The sequence below is a fragment of the Watersipora subatra genome, chromosome 9 (genome assembly GCF_963576615.1).
Source record: "Watersipora subatra chromosome 9, tzWatSuba1.1, whole genome shotgun sequence".
Lineage (NCBI taxonomy): Eukaryota > Metazoa > Bryozoa > Gymnolaemata > Cheilostomatida > Watersiporidae > Watersipora > Watersipora subatra.
Genome location: NC_088716.1, coordinates 31379950 through 31400833, shown reverse-complemented (window position 1 = coordinate 31400833; position 20884 = coordinate 31379950). Strand labels below are relative to the sequence as shown.

Below are 20884 nucleotides of genomic sequence, written 5' to 3'. Positions count from 1 at the left end.
TTTGAGCTCTCTTTACGTGGTGCAGGATTTGCTCATTGTTTTAGCTAAATGTTTTACAAGTTTACGTATTCCAAGTTTTACTATAGCGCATGCTGGTTTTTTGAAAGACAATATTATTGCATTTTCTGATAAATTCCAGCACTTGTGCAAATTTAATGTAATAATTGCACTCATCTAACAGCTGATATTTGCCAAGTGTAGTTCATTGAGCTTTTTTAAATCTAAGCGTAGGGGTTGTCTCGCTTTAATGGCAAATACAAACAACTACGACGTTGAGGAACGCTTATCATTACTGCGATTCATCTGCGTGAGTTATAAACTCCTACACTGGTTATCCGGTAGCCGTGCTGAAATTTATGCATCATTTACAAGTTTTATTCAATAAAAAGGCCAACGCATGTTTTATTAATGGACAAACACTTTAGCTTGATATCATTTACTTTGCCACATATACCTAATCGCATATAATGGTAGGACTGAAATAACATTCAATGAAAGACGACTATGAATATGAATATTATAGAACTCTGATTATTAAAAATAGTCCTCCTGGTAAAGCATTTCTGTGTATATATGTAGCTGACTATATAGTTAGCTATATAGCTAACTATATAGCTAGCTATATAGGGCACTTGTGGTGACTTTATTTCTCCTAGCCAACAAGTATAGTAAAACAAAACCCCGAAAACAATTCTACAACTGATTTGTTGACTTGCAACAAAATTCACATTACAGTTATTCGGTATCAAAAGATTCACCATGTCTTACTCTGTTGTAGGTGCAAAATACGTGAAAATGTGAAGACAAGCTCTTAAACGCCCAAAAATGAACAGTTAATCACAGCCATCACGAAAACGCCGTAGATGGGATTCCCTCTACAAAACCGCTCAAATGGGACATAGTTGAACATGATACTGCTTGAAGCTTCTGTTTACACTTTCATGCAACCTCATTCGTTGAAATATTTTCACAAATATACTTCACACAATCAACAAAACCATGTCTATTGTCCTTCCGCGTTTATTTCATCATCATTGCAATGCTGTCACTTTAAGCACTTATATCTCAAAACCCACCATAAAAATTCGTTTAATTTTTTAACCTTAGCTCGAAAGAGTGCATATCATCCTCTGATAAACATGAGGAGCCTGTTGGTCACCTACGATCAGCGAAAAATGCTGCAGAAATCATTCACGCCATTCGGCAGAAAGTATGGATCACATGATGATCACATGATCAGATTAGAAAGTATGGATCATATTTCGATTATAGATGATAAGACCAAGCCGAAACAAAACTGTAAAGTAGCGAGCATCTATATTTGATACGGGCTCTCCGGTAGAACCCGCAGTGTTTGTCATAAACTAGTACTACGAGATGTTTTATATTGAGCCTTTTATTGGCTTTTAACTTTATGTGATAACATCACATGTCAAAACAACCACAATGCTTGAGTACGTCATCGAAATAAAGAGATTCCAAACTACGGCGTTTTCGTGATAGCTGCGATTAACTGTTCGTTTTTTTTTAGCTTTTTAGAGCTTGTAATTACATTTTCACATATTTTGCACCTACAACACAGCAGAGTAAGACATGGTGAACCGCTTGATTCCAACTAACTGTAATGTGATTTTTGTTGCAAGTCAACCTTTAAAAGAAACTTCAAGTACGATTTGAAGGAACAATGATACTATCAGAGAGAATATCCTTGAAATTGTTTATCATCCCGTAAAGATTCTTCATACAAAGCAAAGTCTTTTATTCCAGATGTGAACATTGGCTTTCCCCTCAAGGTCGCTGATGTGGAACTTGTGATCTGTAAGGAGCAAAAAGAACCATTCAAATTAACAAAACAGCGTATGAAGAGGCTTTAGCAAAAGCAACTGTTTCGGTTTTTTTAACTAGTCAGTAGATGGAGTTGAAAACAAACTCAACTGTATAAACTATTAAGTTAAAAAGTTAAGATTCAGATGATGACAGCAGATCAGATGATGACAGCAGATCAGATGATGACAGCAGATCAGATGATGACAGCAGATCAGATGATGACAGCAGATCAGATTATGACAGCAGATCAGATGATGACAGCAGATCAGATTATGACAGCAGATCAGATGATGACAGCAGATCAGATTATGACAGCAGATCAGATGATGACAGCAGATCAGATTATGACAGCAGATCAGATGATGACAGCAGATCAGATTATGACAGCAGATCAGATTATGACAGCAGATCAGATTCTGCTGTCATAAAAATGACAACATTCAATATATATGATAATTTCTACGGGTGATATCCGTTATTTTAAAGCTTTCAAACATGTACAACAGCTCGAAAAGCCGATAGCAGATAAACAGCAGATTCTCTAGTGATGTCAAAATTCCTGAGAGCCCAAAACTTAGAAAGGTTTTGAACATATTTAACTCTTCTGTTGCCAGTCGGTCAGCTACATTTTTATAAGAATTTCATGTCTCTATTCCTAAAGAAAAGTTTGCCTTGTAAAATTGAATAGCGAACTAGTTATTATGTACAATTCATGTTCTAACATCTAATATAAATCCTCTGGAATTCTAATTTACCATCATACCTGTCGGGCAGCGCAAAGGCCATCTAGTTGCAGGTGTATTTTACGAAAGCAATTAACTTTTTAACCATTAAAAAATAAAATTAGTGCTTAACTTTAAGATCAAGTGTGAGACTCCAAATCATAGTAAATATTAGAAGGTAACCAAAACAACTGCAGCCAGTGATTGCAGCAGGCATGATCAGCATTAACATTGTTTAAGCCACTTTAAGTAGACATTCACAAATTTAAGTAATATTAAACTTTTAAAAGTTTTAAATTTTTTACAAATACCCGACAACAAAAACACGACTACAAATACACGACTACAAATACCTGACTACAAATACACGACTACAAATACACGACTACAAATACACGACTACAAATACACGACTACAAATACACGACTACAAATATCCGACTCCAAATACACGACTACCAGATTTGATGCAATAACAACAACACAACAAGTTTTGTAGTCCAGGTCGTTTGTTTAATGTCGGTTAATCTACTATATAAACGGCAATCGTTGTCTGTCTGTGAGATTGAGTGTCCGCTTTATAGAGTACAGTACTTTTTGGACTATTAGCCGCTACTAGGTATCTAGGGCGCATTGATGGGAATCTCCGGTTAGTGCGCCTCTATACATAACCTGTTCATCGCTTGCCGTTTTCACACAAAATTGACGTAATAATTACAACTCTATGGCTTCTTTTAGCTTAATGATGCGCGATGATTTTTTGTCCTCGACGTATTATGGCTAATTTGTTTTCGGCAAAACAATACCGACAATAGACTCTCTCGATATTAGAATTTGGCGATTAAATTTGATTAACTCTATGAAACACAATGCCGTTTTTGTGAACCTCTAATTCTGACTTTTCTTAAGGTTCAATTGCTAAATCGCTGCTCAAATATCACTACTTTTCACGTGGACAATTGTATTATCTCGAGTAGGAATAGCATCTAGATTCTCTCACCTTCGATCGGACAAAGACACTACAATATTTTATTTTTACATAACATATCGTTGTATTCAGAGTTTTGATGGATAGCTGTTGGTGGAACTGTAACTTTTTTATACACACACTTCTATGCAAGAATTGTTATTATTAATTCAACATATTCACAAATTTTATTTTGTTTTCTCAGTTCGTATTAATTGTATCATTACCGAATCATCTCATATTGTGATCGTAGCAAAACAGACTCAATTTAGCTATTACTTCCTAATTATTTCACTGTTACATCTAAACCTTTTTATAGTCGTTTTATTTTTAAAATTTATTTGACCTGCACGAAACATTTTTCTCATGATATCAAGTTTAAAAGTTGTTTGACAAAGTAAGTTTGAAAACCTTTACATTTGTTTTAGGTAGAATGGCAAATGTTGTTATATGTTAAATACAAATCAATTTTCTGTTGTTTTTTATTACCCGGGCAACGCTGGGTTGTACAGCTAGATGTATTAGCTTACACATCTTTCCTTTTAACCCTAACCAATTAGTTTTTCATAATTAATTTCACATGTTACAACAAACATTTGTAAGATTACTGTAAGATTTATCGTGTAAGATTGCAAGTATCAGTTATTCTCCACTCACTTATATTTACATACAATCACATACTTTGAGAAATATATATATATATATAGAAGATTTTATAAACTTCTTATGACTTTTGAATTTATAATATAAGTTTTTTAAAGTTTGTTTCATTGTTGTTATTTTTTCAACTTGCATTCTTTTAAACATACATTGAGTATCGTGTTTGAAGTTAAAAAAATTTTTGGCAGACATTGTTCTAATAAAATTTCAACTACAAAATACCATGATATTCTGTCATATTTTAAGTATAGTCGTATTCAAAGAACTGATGGATAGTTTCTGGTGGGACAGTAACCTTTTTATAACCACACACTTCTATGCAAGATTTTTTATTATTAATTCAACATATTCACAAATTTTATTTTGTTTTCTCAGTGCGTATTAATTGTATCATTACCGTATCATCTTTTATTGTAATTGTTGCAAAAGCGACTTAATTTAGCTATTACCTGCTAATTATTTGAAATTTACATCTAATCCCTTTTACAATTGTTTTATTGTTTTTAATTTATTAAACTGGCAGAAAACCTTTTCCTTGTGATATGAAGTTTGAAAGTTACAGTTGTTTAACAAAGTTTGATAAACTTTACAGTTGTTTTTTATTTTCTCTTAAATTATTTCAACTACACAAAACACTTTTCTCATGATACGTTACCTATCATGTATTCTCATGTTAACTATGTAGTTTGAATGTTAGAATGGCAAATGTTGTTATATGTTAAATAAAAATCAATTTTGTGTGCAAAGACCTTTTTTACTACCCGAGCAACGCCGGGTAGCACAGCTAGGCTTGGGCCGTGTCGTCACTCAGGGATGCGCGGGAGACCTTTTTCGTCCCGAGTACAGCGAGAGTCTCCAGACGCGGCTTTCCGGATGAATGAGTTGGCGAGTGCGAGGCGATTGATTGCAAAGTGATTGAGTGCTAGGCGATTGATTGCGAGGCGATTGGTTGGGAGACAATTGGTTGCGAGTGCGAGGTGATTGATTGCAAGGCGATTGATTGCGAGACGATTGGTTGCGAGTACGAGGTGATTGATTGCAAGGCGAGTGCGACCTGATTGATTGCAAGGCGAGTGCGAGGCGATTGATTGCGAGGCGAGATGGAGATGATTGCGAGGCGAGATGGAGATGATTGCAAGGCGAGTGCGAGGCGATTGATTGCGAGGAGAGTGCACGGCGATTGATTACGAGGCGGGTGGGGCCGATTGATTGCGAGGCGATTGATTGCGAGTGCGAACCGATTGATTGCGAGGCGAGTGCAAGAGCGCGATTGTCAACTGCTCAGCGGGTTAAGACAGGTCAGCCGAGGTGGGGGCTCAGCGGCAGAGGTGCGCGATCGTCAACTGCAAATATAGACAGGTATGAACGGATGCATGAATCTAGACACATGAATCTAGAATATTTACTAGATTTTACAAGCATCTAGCTGTAAGACACATTGCAGATTTCCATTGTTCTCTCCAACATTGACATGTATATGTGCATGTATATACACATGTATATGTGTATATGTACATGTGTATATATATGTATATATACACATGTATATGTGTATATATATACTCTGATCAGGACAACAAGTTCAGTAGACTGCATATTTTGGGTTGTTTTACAGTATGAAAGACAACTCTCAATAAACCTTATGTTGCGCATGAATCTGTTCCTGTAGGCGGGTAATGCAGCTAGTCTATTTTAAACGGAATTGTACAGAACAATCAAATGTTTGTCGTTGACCTGCATCACTGCTCAGCTCAAACATGATGATCGATTAGAAATTGTTCTATGAGAAAATTAACTGTGTTCAAAATAAGGTTGTGATTCAAATTTGTTGTATTAATACTTAATAATGTTGTGTGTACATTGCTCGCGCTTTGTTTTCTTTAAACAGCTTGGTATTGAGTTCTACATACAAAAAACAAAAATATTTGCCAGCAAGTGATATTTTGCATGGTGCTACTGTTAGTACTTTTAATTACGGCTACATATTTCTATAAAATGTAGTAACCCCAGATCCAGCTCACAGAAAACTTATCATGTTCACATACGCTAGTTAAAGAATTACTCTTGAGTTACAATAAAGTAGTAATACTTCGACTTACGAGCTTAATGCGTTCCGAGACTGAGCTCGTATGTCAATTTCCTCGCATGTTGGTGCAATTTATTTATATATAGAACAATTAAATATATATTGATTGGTTTCTATACTCTAAAAAATGCAAATAAAACACTCAAAACAAGATATTGTAACAGAAAAAAACATGTTGGTTATTGTCCTAACTTACCACATGCTTTCAAAAAGCAACAAATAAAAAATAATGCGAGGAAATGTGATTAATTAAAATGTAAAATTAAATACATACAGTAGCAGCTAACGCTAGCCTTTGCCAGGGAGGGAGATATAAGTGTTATTCTTCATTACAACAGTTGAAGTTGATAAATTTGGTTTTTATCAAAGTCTTAAAAAACAAACTTAAAAGCAAACCTAAAAGCAAACTTTCATTTTTAACTTAACGTAATTAAAATTTCTTCGGCGTTCATAGTTGGAAGTTTCTCGCGGGTTAGCTAATTTTTCCTTTGTTTCGCTTTCACGACTAGCCGGCCGTTTTAAGATAAACCTATCTAAGGACGTTTACCTTTATCGCCCTTTCGACGTGTTGCGATTAGAACGAACATTGGTGTCATCACAAAGGGTTAATGCACGACCACTAGCCAACTTGCCCGAAAGTCTATTTTTATAGATAGCACCGGCCTTTTCACATAGGCCTTTTCGCCTTTTAACCACCGGCCTTTTCGTCTTTATTGAAACATCGTTTCAGTTATGCTGTCACCGGCCAATTGTTTATCTTTTTTCCAATGCCTGAGCAGTCTCTCCATCAGCGGTCGTGAAGATCGCTGCGTCGTTTAGAAACTATTGTTAGTCCTTTTGCAAACTAAATGCCCTGAATATAGCCCTTCAGTTTGATAATTGTGGATGTATTTCTGTCATATTGCTGAGCTAGCTCAATCACGCATACACATTTCGCATATTTTACAATAATTTTCCGTTTAATATCAATTGTTATCATTTGCTTTTTCTTTCCATTAACTTTCATTTTACTGGCAAACTTTCGGTCTACGCACTGTACTTTTAATTCACATAATTCTGCACTGAAAATTGCGCACAAAAAAACACGGTACAAAAGTACAACCTGAGCAGTTGAAGAATACAGAGTTCTCATAAAACAGCATACTCCAGCATACTTAGCAACTGACTCACGTGCTCGTATCTCAAACATTGCTCGTATGTTAGTGCTGAAACGTGCTTAAAAGCTGGCTCGTATCTCAAGTTTCTCGTACGTTAGAGCACTCGTAAGTTGAAGTATTACTGTAGTATCTGCAGACACTGCGACTTGCACACGCAGCTTGCACTTGAAGTCTGATGAAAATTGTAGTTATCTTACCCTGACAGCCACATAATCTCCAATTGAGGGTGTTTTGAGATTGGCGCCGGCATAGGATGTAGGCACAGATCCTTTCGGGAATATGACTTTAGTATTACCATCATTACGGGCTGCCCAGTCATCTGAAGAGCGCTTGCTCTCCTACAATAGGAGCACAGACTATACCTGCTTTTGACTGGAAATAAGTGAAGATTTTATCTATAACAAGCATTTTATCCATTGATGGGTGCTAGTTTGAGATGTATTGTTGAATTGATAATACATGTAGTTGAATTGATAATACATGTAGTTGAATTGATAATACATGTAGTTGAATTGATAATACATGTAGTTGAATTGATAATACATGTAGTTGAATTGATAATACATGTAGTTGAATTGATAATACATGTAGTTGAATTGATAATACATGTAGTTGAATTGATAATACATGTAGTTGAATTGATAATACATGTAGTTGAATTGATAATACATGTAGTTGAATTGATAATACATGTAGTTGAATTGATAATACATGTAGTTGAATTGATAATACATGTAGTTGAATTGATAATACATGTAGTTGAATTGATAATACATGTAGTTGAATTGATAATACATGTAGTTGAATTGATAATACATGTAGTTGAATTGATAATACATGTAGTTGAATTGATAATACATGTAGTTGAATTGATAATACATGTAGTTAAAATGCTTTAAAGACTCAAAAGTGTGTAAAGATGAAGACTATTTAATTCTGCTGAGAAGTGAAAATTCATCACAAATATTTGACTACTCTAGGACACTTAAGTATTCGCGGCATCTAACTTTCGCGTTTTCGCGGAGTCATCATCACGCGAAAAATTCATGCGCGAAACTAAACTATCATAACGAACTAGCGAAAATTCGAAATTAAATAGCTATGTTCTACACAGGCCTGTATTTACTGGTTGCAAGTTGGGGGGCTAATGTTAGACGACTAGTTATGAACATCTGGGGTGTGGAGAAGGAGGGGGGGGTGCTGTAAGCTCCCAACAGATTTCTCTTATGTAGGGCCTCAGCCGGGCCTCTCACGTGAAGTTTTAAAAAGTTTTATTGGCAAGTATCAACATTTTTCTATTTTTTGAGATTTGCTTTGTTTTAGCTGATGTGACTGACAAAACGTTTTAAAATTAAAACAGGCAAAACTTGTATGCAGTTAAAAAGCTCAGAAAGAAGACATCTTTTTCTTTTAAGCGTTTTAACAAAGATCATTTTTGCCGATTTTATTTCAAGTTCATTAAGTAGGATATGGGCAAGCAGATGTTTGCTAAAACTTGATATTTTGCAAACCTTTATAAAAGTCGTTAACAAGAATATTTTGCAGCTGATGAAGATAATAATGACGCCTAAGAACTACTAAAAGTTGATGTTTGTATCTATGGCTTCGAATAAAGTGATATTCTACAGCGATAAAAACCTTTCTATAGCCGTTGGACTATGAAATTCCTAAAAAGTTGGGGCGTCTTAGCCGGCCAGCTGTCCAAGGGAATACGGCCCTGTAGTTCATTGATATCCACAACAAAATCGTGATATTAGAAATGCAGATAATTTTGTGTGTGATTGAGCTCATTGGGAAATTTCTAGTATATTCGTTAATACACCGAATGAGCAGCATGGCAAAGCAAATTAAGATAACAAGTTTTTTTGGAAAAGCCAAGACAAACGAAGAAGATGATGATATCAGTTTAGTCACCGAATTTGTAACTGATGAGGATGAAAGTCTGGTAGGTGAAGTCATACAATTAAATAATACTTATTGTAGTGATGAATTTTACTGCCAACCAAAAACGATAACAACCCTCACCAGGTTCAACCATGTTATACAGTTCTGGTTGTGATGTTGGTTGTTATCTATTTTCTTTTTTATGAGACATGTACTGTATTTGATTTTTTTTAAATTTGAAATATTGTGAACTCAAAACGTGCCATGGCCATCGCTTGCTATAAATACTTGAGGTCTAATATTGGTACCATATCGGTCACGACGGAAAGGACCGAGACGTCATTGATAGTCCAAGAAACAAATGGCAGCAAGCGATCACGTTGAATTATCGATTTCTGCCATACATTTATACCTGCGGGTTACAAATACAAACTAGTCGCAAATATAAAAACTTTTTTTACCGGACCTGAGGAATCTAATTTGTTTGTTCCACTGTATTTATTTTCACATCACTATATTTTCGCACTCATCAGAGCTGCGAAATTAAGTTGCAGCGAAATTTTACTCTGTGTGCTACTCACGAAACTAAATACTAGCGAAATATAAGTGTCCTAGGGTAGAAAGAAATCATAAAACATGGAACACCTACTGATGTAGAATAGCTAAACTCCATGGCTAGTATAGCTGACCTACAAATGAATCTACTAGTCTGGTGCATGGCTACTCAATCCCTGTAAAGCTGCGTTTACACCAGCCGATTTCAAGTTGATTCTCTGGTGATTGAAGACCAGGAATCACTGACCAAGAACCACATCATGTGAACAGAGCAAACGAGCTCAAGACCGATTTTATTCAGAGAGAAATTGTACGGAGCATTAACCAATTGATGACCAATCAGTGGCCAATTTTAAGCTGATTTTCAATTGGAGTAGCGAATGAAATAACTTTCACTGCCAGTCACACATTGTCATTTAAATCAGTTAACACCTTATTTGTATTCACATTTTGCACGTTTTATATAGTTATTAGTTATTATATTATATACATGTAGTTATCCATTATTAGTCATGAGCTGAGATTATGTTAGCAAAAGATAGATCTCCCTATAGTTATCCATTATTAGTGATGAGCTGAGATTATGTTAGCAAAAAACAGACATCCCTATAGTTATCCATTATGGGTGATGAGCTGAGATTATGTTAGCAAAAAACAGACATCCCTATAGTTATCCATTATGGGTGATGAGCTGAGATGATGTTAGCAAAAGATAATGCTCCCTACAGTTATCCATTATTAGTAATAAGCTGGGCAGTGCAAAATTATCAGTAAACTTGCTAAAAATGTCTACTATAAACATAGTAAACAACAGTCAACAAAATGTAAATCATGACTCATTAAAAATATATCAGCTACCTGTTGACACCTGTTCACACAAAATATAAACTCTTTCTAATGCTAAAGACAGGTTACACCAATGATAGTGTTTTGGAATTTGCTGAATTTGACCGAGCAGCAAAAAGGAAAAAGTGTTGATGAGTTCGTGATTGGATGACCCATCTTAAAAAATAAATTGACAAGTGTGATATTTTGGAAAGTGTGCAATTTAGCGCCTAACGACAGGAGAAAGCAATCACTCCACAACCACTGAGTGCTGTTATCTCTATTAAATAAATGTAACGCTTGCTTAAAGGTTGACTTGCAACAAAATTCACATTAGTTATTTGATATCAACAGATGCACTATGTCTCACTCTGCTGTATTGTAGGTGCAAAATATGTGAAAATGTGATTACAAGCTCATAAAAGCTCAAAAACGAACAGTTAATCACAGTCATCGCGAAAGCGCCGTAGATTGGAATATCTACGGCGCTGGCCAATATATAGGTTTGTTTATCTTCACCCTCTAAATGCAGCCTCAGTGCATCACTCATGCTTTCACGGATGTTGTTTTTGGTTTTGTTCATTATTATAATAAATACTACATATAGTAAATATTATAATAAATACTACATATAGTAAATATTATAATAAATACTACATATAGTAAATATTATAATAAATACTACATATAGTAAATATTATAACAAATACTACATATAGTAAATATTATAATAAATACTACATATAGTAAATATTATAAATACTACATATAGTAAATATTATAATAAATACTACATATAGTAAATATTATAAATACTACATATAGTAAATATAATAAATACTACATATAGTAAATATTATAATAAATACTACATATAGTAAATATTATAATAAATACTACATATGGTAAATATTATAATAAATACTATATATAGTAAATATTATAATAAATACTAAATATAGTAATTATTATAATAAATACTACATATAGTAAATATTATAATAAATACTACATATAGTAAATATAGTAATAAATACTACATACAGTAAATATTATAATAAATACTAAATATAGTAATTATTATAATAAATACTACATATAGTAAATATAATAAATACTACATATAGTAAATATTATAATAAATACTAGATATAGTAATTATTATAGTAAATACTACATATAGTAAATAAATAATGTCTAATAAATGCAGGTAAAAGTGCTTAAAGGTTGACTTGCAACAAAATTCACATTACAGTTATTTGGTATCAAAAGATTCGCCATATCTTACTCTGTTGAGTGGTAGGTGCCAAATATGTGGAAATGTGATTAAAAGCTCTTAAAAGCTCAAAAACAAAAAGCCGCCGTAGATTGGAATTTCTTGATTTCGATGACGTATCCGCGCCATTTGGTTATTGTCTTGTCAAATGATGTTCTCGCGTGAATTGAAAGGCCAATATAAAGCTCAATATCAAACTTATCGTAGCAATAGTTTATGACAAACACTTCGGGTTTTACCTAAGACCCCGTATCAAATATAGATGCTCGCTACTTTACAGTTTCGGCTTGGCCATTCCATTCGAGAATTCATGTCTGAGTTGCGATCATAAAAAATGTCAAATTCTGAAGAGTTAGACCCTGGCGTTTCGAGCCTGACGCTCTATCTGAAGAAGATCCTCAGCAGAATCAAACCTCCTAGCAAGTCAGCACCGCCACTAGCCAGCTCTTACGTGCCAAGCTAGCTAGTAGTAATAGTTTTAGCTTGAGAGTGATAGAACGAATATTATTATATATGATTTTAATGATGATAATTATCGCTTCAATATTGCGAAAAAATAATTACAGATTTTTCTCGAATGACAACATTAACAATTTTAATATTTAAATCTAGTGCTGCACTGATATACTGTTGGATAACATCGACCTGATGTATTAGCTATGGTTGCATAGACATATTTGTTAATTTCTTTAGGAGCTAATACCACCGGCTACAGAGTGGTGTGTCTGCAAGCGCTGGCAAGACATGCCATCTATTCTTGAATGTTTGTGCTGCCATGATGCTGAGTTTGCGCATCGTCTCCATGACCGCGGGGAGCATGAATGCCTGTGTATGCATCCTGGTGTGGACGAACTTGTGGCGTCCACCCCTTGAGTTGGGGTGGAACAATTACCTGCGATATCATAGTGAGTTGGATTTTCATTTAATGCCAATAACACCAAAGCTATGCTAATGTGTCATGCATTATCTACAATTCTTGTGTTACACATTTAATGCATCGGATGAACACACATATTCTGAACTCGTGGAACACAAGGAGAATTGTTATATTTGGCTTGTACATTTACTACAGTAGAGAGTGTATTAGTTTTATGATTTTATTATATAAAGATCGAGATTATTTTGATGATCAGCAATTATTGTTTTTCAATAATTGTTTTGGTAGATAATCTATTCCCATTTGGAGAGCCATCGCCAAATGCTCGAAAAAGGTTATGTGCATACCGCAATCTTGTGTTTTGGTTTATGCCGCAAATCTTGTTTGCAAGTCTGCAAACTCTTCTTCATCATCCGTTGGTGGGAAAAGAGCCCGAATCTTAGACACCAAGCAGGCGGGTAGAGGCCGTCGCTCACTGCGACGAATTTGCGGCATATGCCAAAACACAAGCTTGCGGTATGCACACAACCTTTGCAACAACATCCGTTGTAATGGACCTCACTCTCAGGCTGTGGGAAATTAGATCGGACTGGCATCGCTTGAAGCCTTCCAGCTCCATGGCGTTAGAGCTGGTGGTCTCCGTTGACTGCAAAGTAAAAAAGTTACGACCAACAATCACTTTCACATTATTTGAATGAATTATTTAGCTAGATCAGCAACTTCATGTTTATGTATTAATAACTACTAAAAAATTTCGGTTTTTGTCAGGCTGTGAAGTAAAAACTGTCAAAGTTTTACCTTGACAAGATGTCTGCTGACTATTAAACCGCAGCTCTGATCCATCATAGTGTAGGCCCCGTATAGTGCGCATTGCCCCGAACTATCACATCTACTGTCACCTGCCAAATCAAGCTCCCAATCGATTGCTGCCATCAGTCCCTCGTTATGCAGGGTGTACTGCTCAGCAATACACTGTAAAATATTGTAAAACTTCATTATACAAGATTAATTTGTATCATTATCATTAGTCTAAGAATGTATAATCCTCTTCCCCCTTTTTGTGTTATATTATGATGAAGAATCAGAATTTCAAATTATAATATATTTCGCTTGAAGGATGACATATTTTCATTTCAAGAAAAAAATTGTTTCTAAATGTCGTTATTCAGTTAGTGTGCCTAGCTTTTACTCACAGTTTCCAAGTTCATGGGTAAATATTAACACTCACACCATGTAAGTATTCTCTTTGTTGGTAGAAGCAACTGCTGTGGCTTGGTATCGCGATGTTCAGGAGCGACAGAAAACGGAGGTTCTGCATAAGGCATCCGCCAGAAAAGAGTGATGCAGCTGCCAGCAGGGGGTTGATGACGTGAGCTCTGTTCACCCTGGCATTTGTTTGCCAAGTGTACGATTGGTGACAGGAGGCACATGTAACATTGAACTCTACCCATCCGCCTTCTTGCACCATCTTGAATGGGGAGGGCGCAGGCGTGACAGTAAAATAGTCGCTGGAGTGCTGTCACACTACCATTATTTTCTCCTCTTTGAAGGAGGATTCGGGTCTGAAATCACAACACAATAGTTGACTTGCAATGAGATTTGTACAACATCATTTCCTGTTATTATATCATATTTGCTTGATCAGAAAAGAATAAATATCCCTTTGAGACCCAACAGATTTTGAGTGTATATTTTAAACTTGCAATTATGTTTCTATGACAAAATTGGACAGAATACCACATAAAACCAAGTTTTCTTTCTAAATGTATATTATCGGCAGCACTACTGACTGTCCCCTGTAGAGGACACTGGAACTCGGTGACTATAAAAGTGGTCTAAAACACTTGTTATAGATGCAACATTAAAACTAAGCATAAAGGCCTAAAGCAGCAATCAACCATTTAGAATTGTAAGCAAAGCTAGCAGGTACTGTTATCAAATAACATGAAGCAATTTCTGCTTGCATTGATACACAAAAAACATTGCATTTTGTGCAGCGTATGCTAGTTTTGTTCAAGCAACCTTCTCGTCTACAACGAGCACTATTATTCAGTTTCACTGCTTCTGGCAAATGTTTTGCTCCCTTTTCCCGATTGTACGCCATTGGAAGTGGAACTATTTTCTGGTAGTTTGTAGCTCGTCATCTATCGTGTAATCACTATCAGCTTCCTTTGCTGCTGATGCTATTATTTGTTCTCCCATAATGAAACGATAGTCAAATAACTGCATGAGTTTGTTTGACGAGTTGGATTGTCTCTGAGTAAGCCAGCAGTTGTTAACTGCTAAGTCTAGAAGATGATTTATCACGCGAATGGGCCATCGTTTTGATCTTGCTGTTACTCTGTGGTAAGAAATGGCTTGGTCACAAAGATCAACACCACCCATCGATAAATTGTATTTTTGAAAAACCGCTGGTCTGGGTACAGTAATGAATTGCTTTTTTTGCTTAAACCATCTTTTACAATCTTCAACAGGATGCAATCCATGCAAAGAAGACGCCTTTAAAATGCTTTTTCTGTCGAACCATTTTACGATGCTAATTGGTTCATTCCCTCTACTCACTGTAACAAATTGCTCCATTGTACCCCTTCCTTTTGATTTCATGACCTTGTCAGAAGAGAACTGCACTGGCACATATTTAGCACTTATCGTTCCAGTAAGAGAGATACTTCGCTTAGCTAAATGCTCAATCAGTGAAATTGTTGTAAAAAACCTGTCACAGAACACATGCTTGCCCGGCCCTAAATCGTTTGTTAAATGAAGCACCGCTCCTACTCCTTGCCCTCCTGATCCATCCTTTAACTTGAATTTAGCAAATGTTCCTTCTCCTTTATAAATTTCAAAATCATAAACTAGTCCACTTGAACCCGCCAAAACAAAGCTTTTAAACCTGTGGGGTTTGGTTTCCTTGGAACATACTGCCGTGCGGGATACCTGCCTGTGAACGAAATCATCTGCTCGTCAATGCTTAAGAAACTTTCTCGTGATAATTCAGTGCAGATCTTTCTGATATGCTCCACTAATGGTGTAACTTTCCACAACGTGTCCTCTTTTTTAGCTTTTTCACTTATGAGCACATTATCTACAACTTTCAAGTTGTTCTGTATCTTAAAAAAACGATTTCTAGTCATCGCATTTGCAACAATAGGCACTTTGGTTTTCTTCTCCCAATACATCCTGAGGCACTTCATGCCGATGCATCCGATTAACAGGCTGATCCCAAAAAATGTTTTGATCTCAGCAGGCGTCACCTTCAGAGATTTACCTGAATGCCGAGTATGATAGCAATTGGTTAAATCCGCCATTGACTCAAATGTTTTATTAGAAAAATACTTGCCAATGGCTTCTACTGGGTTTTCACAATCATCCATCTCAGCAGTTTGATGTAATACTTTGAACTTGCTGACAAAACTATCACTTTTGCGGAATGAGCATGCTTTTTTTTGAAGTTTTTTGCTCCTTTTTGATGGTGGTGGCTCAACATCATCATCTGATTCTTCGGAATGACTCAATAGGGATGCACTGCTAGGGTCATAATCTACATCTGCATCACTGTCATCTGAACATAAGTCTAGGTCAGAGTTGTCAAGTCGTTCTAATACATTAATGGCATCAATGTCAGTTAAATTTCCTGATGGTCTTTTCCTTGGTAGTCCTAAAATGAATAAAAACAAAAATGCTTCAGGTTTAACATTAATCCTAATAGTAAAGATAATCGAAATTTATTTTATTTCAGTATTTTTAATTATAGCTATTCAGCAAAATATTTAGTGGGAATTTGAAAGACTTTTTAGCTAGCATAAAATAAAAACTATTAAATAAGATGAAAAAGCTATTAGAAAGAAACATTCACCATAACTTTAAATTTATAGTTGATCTAATTCATAGGCATCAAAACCCAATGTCCCTTGTGAGGGACATTGAAAAATTATTTTCAATAAAAACAGTAGCAAAAACGTTTTTGAAAAGCTTTTTTGAGCTTGTGATAGAGGAATATGTTCACAACAACAATAACTAATCAAAACTTTTTAAACAATAGAAAAACTTAATTAATTGAAGAACTTACCTGAAGAAGTTGAAGCACATGGATCAGAACAGGAAGCAGCCATTTTGTTTTTGTTGTAGTTCTTTACTGAAGGAGGTAGCAAATATAAAATTGTGAGATAACAACTCACAATTTGTCCCTTAAATAGGAAATCTGGTTCTTAGTTTCTATAATTCATTTTTGTTGATGATACTGTATAGTTTATGACTGTCCTCTGAGGGGGACATAAGGACTCAAAGGGATATATAGCCATGCAATCATGACATAGATTTTACAAAACCTTATCAGAATCCATGATATTGTAAACATAAAAATGTGAGTAATAACTCTATGGATATTCTTTATATTTTGTCAAGTTTGGTTAAGTTTAGCTCTATCTTACATGTAATTGGAGAGTGTTTGACGCTGGCCAACATAGCGCTCAAACTCTTCCTAGTCTTTAGTGGTTGGCACAAATTCTTCATTTAATACTAATAATAATCATCTAATAATACTAATATGCTATTAACAATGATACCAGAAAATGACAATAACTATTTTATATAACATATCTATAAGTGAGTGGGGTTAAGAAACTTGGCGAAATTAATCGTGAAACTTATAAAATTATTTTATCAATTATAGATTAATATATTACGTTTTACAGATAGATATGCAGTATGAATTAGTTTTGTTATTATAATAAGAATAATACACGTAATTAAAAAGATAAAATACTAATAATATCATATTACAATTAAATGACATTAATATTGTAATACTAAATATAGATCAATACAGTAGTATTAGGAGAATACTAGAAAATAACCCGAGTTGCTACTACTAATACAAGTGGTTCATAAAATAAATTACTCACGTGCTTTGGTGGAATGTGGAGTATGCAAACAGGTTAGAAAACATGTCGTCTTTGAAATGGCGAAAACAAAGGTAAGAGTAAGCAGGCTAAGAAATAAAGTTTGTCACATCCAGCTTCACCCAGTTGCTCCACGCCCGGTGAAGGTCTGGTCTTTTCTCTGCTCTTGGCTGAGAAAAAAGGTGCTTCTCAGCTTGCCAGCTGCACAAACACGATGTGGCGCGTTAGACATTATGACGAATTGAAATTAACAAGTTTAATACGAGAAAGCGTATCTATTATTTGCGATAGATCAAACTTGAACTAAAACTAACATTATCTGATCATGTGACTTACAATTCCCGCCATATGGCGCGAACAACTTCTACAGCATTTTTCGACCATCGTAGCGGACCAAAAGGCTCATCATTTTTATCAGAGGATGATATGCAATCGTTCAAGCTAAGTTTAAAAAATTAAACATATTTTTATGCTACGTTTTGAGGTTTTTTTTTATGCATGGTTTTTATTGCAAGCGTGAAGTATATTTGTGAAAATATTTCGACGAATAAGGATGCATGAAGGTGTAAACATAAACTATCTCGCACACATACGTCACATTTTAGCCGTTTTGGAAAACGAATCCAAACTAGGGCGGTCTCGTGTGGCTGCGATTTTCTGTTCGTTTTTGAGCTTTTACGAGCTTTTAATCACATTCCCACATATTTGGCACCTACAACACAACAGAGTAAGACATGGCGAATCTTTTGATACCAAATAACTGCAATGTGAATTTTGTTGCCAGTCAACCTTTAAAGTAATACTTGAACTGAGCAGTGATTGACCAACACGGGCATTTCCTTTGCACCAACTGGTCGATTCTTGGCAATTTGGCTCATTTCTTAACTCTTTAGCATTCGCATAAGAACGGTCCTTACAGCGTGTTGAAAAGAAGACTTGGCATTATACAAGATGTCAGAAATTTCCATAAAGCAAACATGCTTTGCGAGCTACTATGAACAAGCACAAGCTAAAGCTTGACCTAGCGGGTATGATTCTTCACAAGTCCATCTTATGCACTCACCGACTCGATGAGGACAAGTTGTGTCTGACCAACATCAGCAGCATTCAATTCAGAAAATATTCCTCTACATTTCGCTCTGACTTCTTCATGTCGCCGTAGTTTCACTTCCTGCGGTACATCATCCTTTAAAGCTCTGTGGGCATGCGTTTTCTACAAAAGCAACGATCATGTAGATACTACTTGGGTACCACTACATACCTCTCAAGAACTCCAGTACCTAATAATACCCATCAGTATTTTTATGCCACAAGTTGATGCACTGCAAAGTTAGCAAGCACCAATATGAATGTAAACCGTTCACAATACAGGGGCACGATCAGGTATAATTACAGGTATAATTGCCTGTGTTCTTCCTTGCAATTTTTTGGCATGGTCAATTTTTATTTCATTCTAAATTTGAAGATATATTTTTATATTTAATAATGTTGCGTAAAAGCTCATTGCGCTCAATGATATGTTTGCTACAGTTTGCAGCCAAAACTAGCTTTTTATGTGCAATAAAAGTGGAGTTATGAGCATCGATCCATTGCAAGCTGTATTAAAATAGCCGCAAGGATACTATTAAATAGTTCATGCTATAAATCTGAATATTTATAAGTTATATAATGATAATCTATCAAATGATACAAATACATATTCATGAACAAGTGACATAAACGAACCATACTTATATTACATGCAGAAACAAAAGTTAACGTTTTAACAACAAAAGTGTTTGCATCGTTTGTTCGGCTGGCTGCATTCTGATTGTTGCTTTCAATGGAACGAACATTTTAGTTGTCCAATACCTTCCACCAATATCTACTGGCCTCAAATCTTCTACTGCACTGCTGATCTAGTTGATATGAGCGTCCAAACAATTTTTTTTGACAGAGCAAAACTTTCATGCGCGGCCTTTAGCACAAATGCGACGCTTAAAAATTTGCCAAAAGTTGTAAACCGTTTTATATGTTTTATAGCTATGTTTTATAGCTATGTTTTAAAGCTATGTTTTAAAGCTATGTTTTATAGCTATGTTTTATAGCTATGTTTTATAGCTATGTTTTTCGAAGTATTAGGACCACGTTAAACAAGGAACTACTATTAGCCTGAGACAGTCATTTTTATGGCGTTGCTTTCACATTTCATCTACCAACAATAAAATTTAACTCACTTTTTATATAGGTACATGTACTTCGAAGTAAAAAAGACAGCGTTAAACAAGAACCTACTATTAGCTGTTATTGATTAGTTTTAGGGTGTTCCCTCGGAGTTCGACAATGAGAGAATTGATTGTTATTAATGTAAACGATTTATTATTAATACGATGTTGTGGAAACTTCTCTACTGATCACTTGATATTATGGGTTCATAAAGATCAAAAATAGAGGATGGTGGCGCTCTATTATTCAAAGGTTCTTTCGTAGTGGCGGTCAAATAGCGGTGGCGCTCATTTAGAGGTTTTACAGTGTACATCTAGGCGTTTGCTGTTTGTCTGTTGCGTGGAAAAATGCACTTTGTATGGGATTTAAACTCGGAATCTACAAGTCTGCACACAGGCAAGCTAAACCAGTAGGCTACACGAGTACATTGCTCTACTTGGATTAGCACGTGATTATTATTACACCGTCCAATCTTTAGGGCCAATAGATTAAAATACTCGCGCTTTATCTCGCACGATTAAAAAGAATGATGCAATCTTTTTTCTTAATGCTGGTTTGAGTTAAAATAACAGCTTTCATTTAAGAGCTTGAGTTACTTAAATTTTTTGGGTAAAAAAACTTAGCCAATTAAAAATAAATTTCCTATGCTAGAACTTTTTTATTACTCGTGCAGCACTAGGCATTCTGCTAGTATATATATAGATATAAATATATATATATATAAATATATATATATATATATATATATATAAATCTCGGCGTTTGTCATTTGTCTGTTGACCATTTGTTCTTCGTGCATTGGGACATAACAAAAAAGTTTTAGAAAAAAGAAATCCACTTCGTAGTGGGTTTGAACTTGGAACCTCCAGGACTGCTGGCAGACCTTCTATCCACTGAAACACATGGCTTACTTGCAACACAATGAAAAATTGTGCACATAATTAT

The 20884-nt window shown here is 35.2% G+C and overlaps 1 protein-coding gene and 1 pseudogene across 2 annotated transcripts in view; both read right to left on the bottom strand.

The window, feature by feature from the left end:
• Positions 1 to 420: 420 nt before the first annotated feature.
• The window catches only part of LOC137405427 (mitochondrial tRNA methylthiotransferase CDK5RAP1-like), a 70924-nt gene continuing 50460 nt past the window's right edge, over positions 421 to 20884 (bottom strand). For both annotated transcript variants that reach the window (XM_068091682.1, XM_068091683.1), the window contains 3 exons: positions 18798 to 18947; positions 7617 to 7757; positions 421 to 1816 (listed from right to left, as the gene is read on the bottom strand). In XM_068091682.1, the coding sequence (XP_067947783.1) occupies positions 1694 to 1816; positions 7617 to 7757; positions 18798 to 18947 (414 nt within the window). In that variant the 3' untranslated portion in view covers positions 421 to 1693. The remainder of the gene's footprint in view (positions 1817 to 7616; positions 7758 to 18797; positions 18948 to 20884) is intronic.
• Positions 14756 to 16945, bottom strand: LOC137404084 (piggyBac transposable element-derived protein 3-like; annotated as a pseudogene).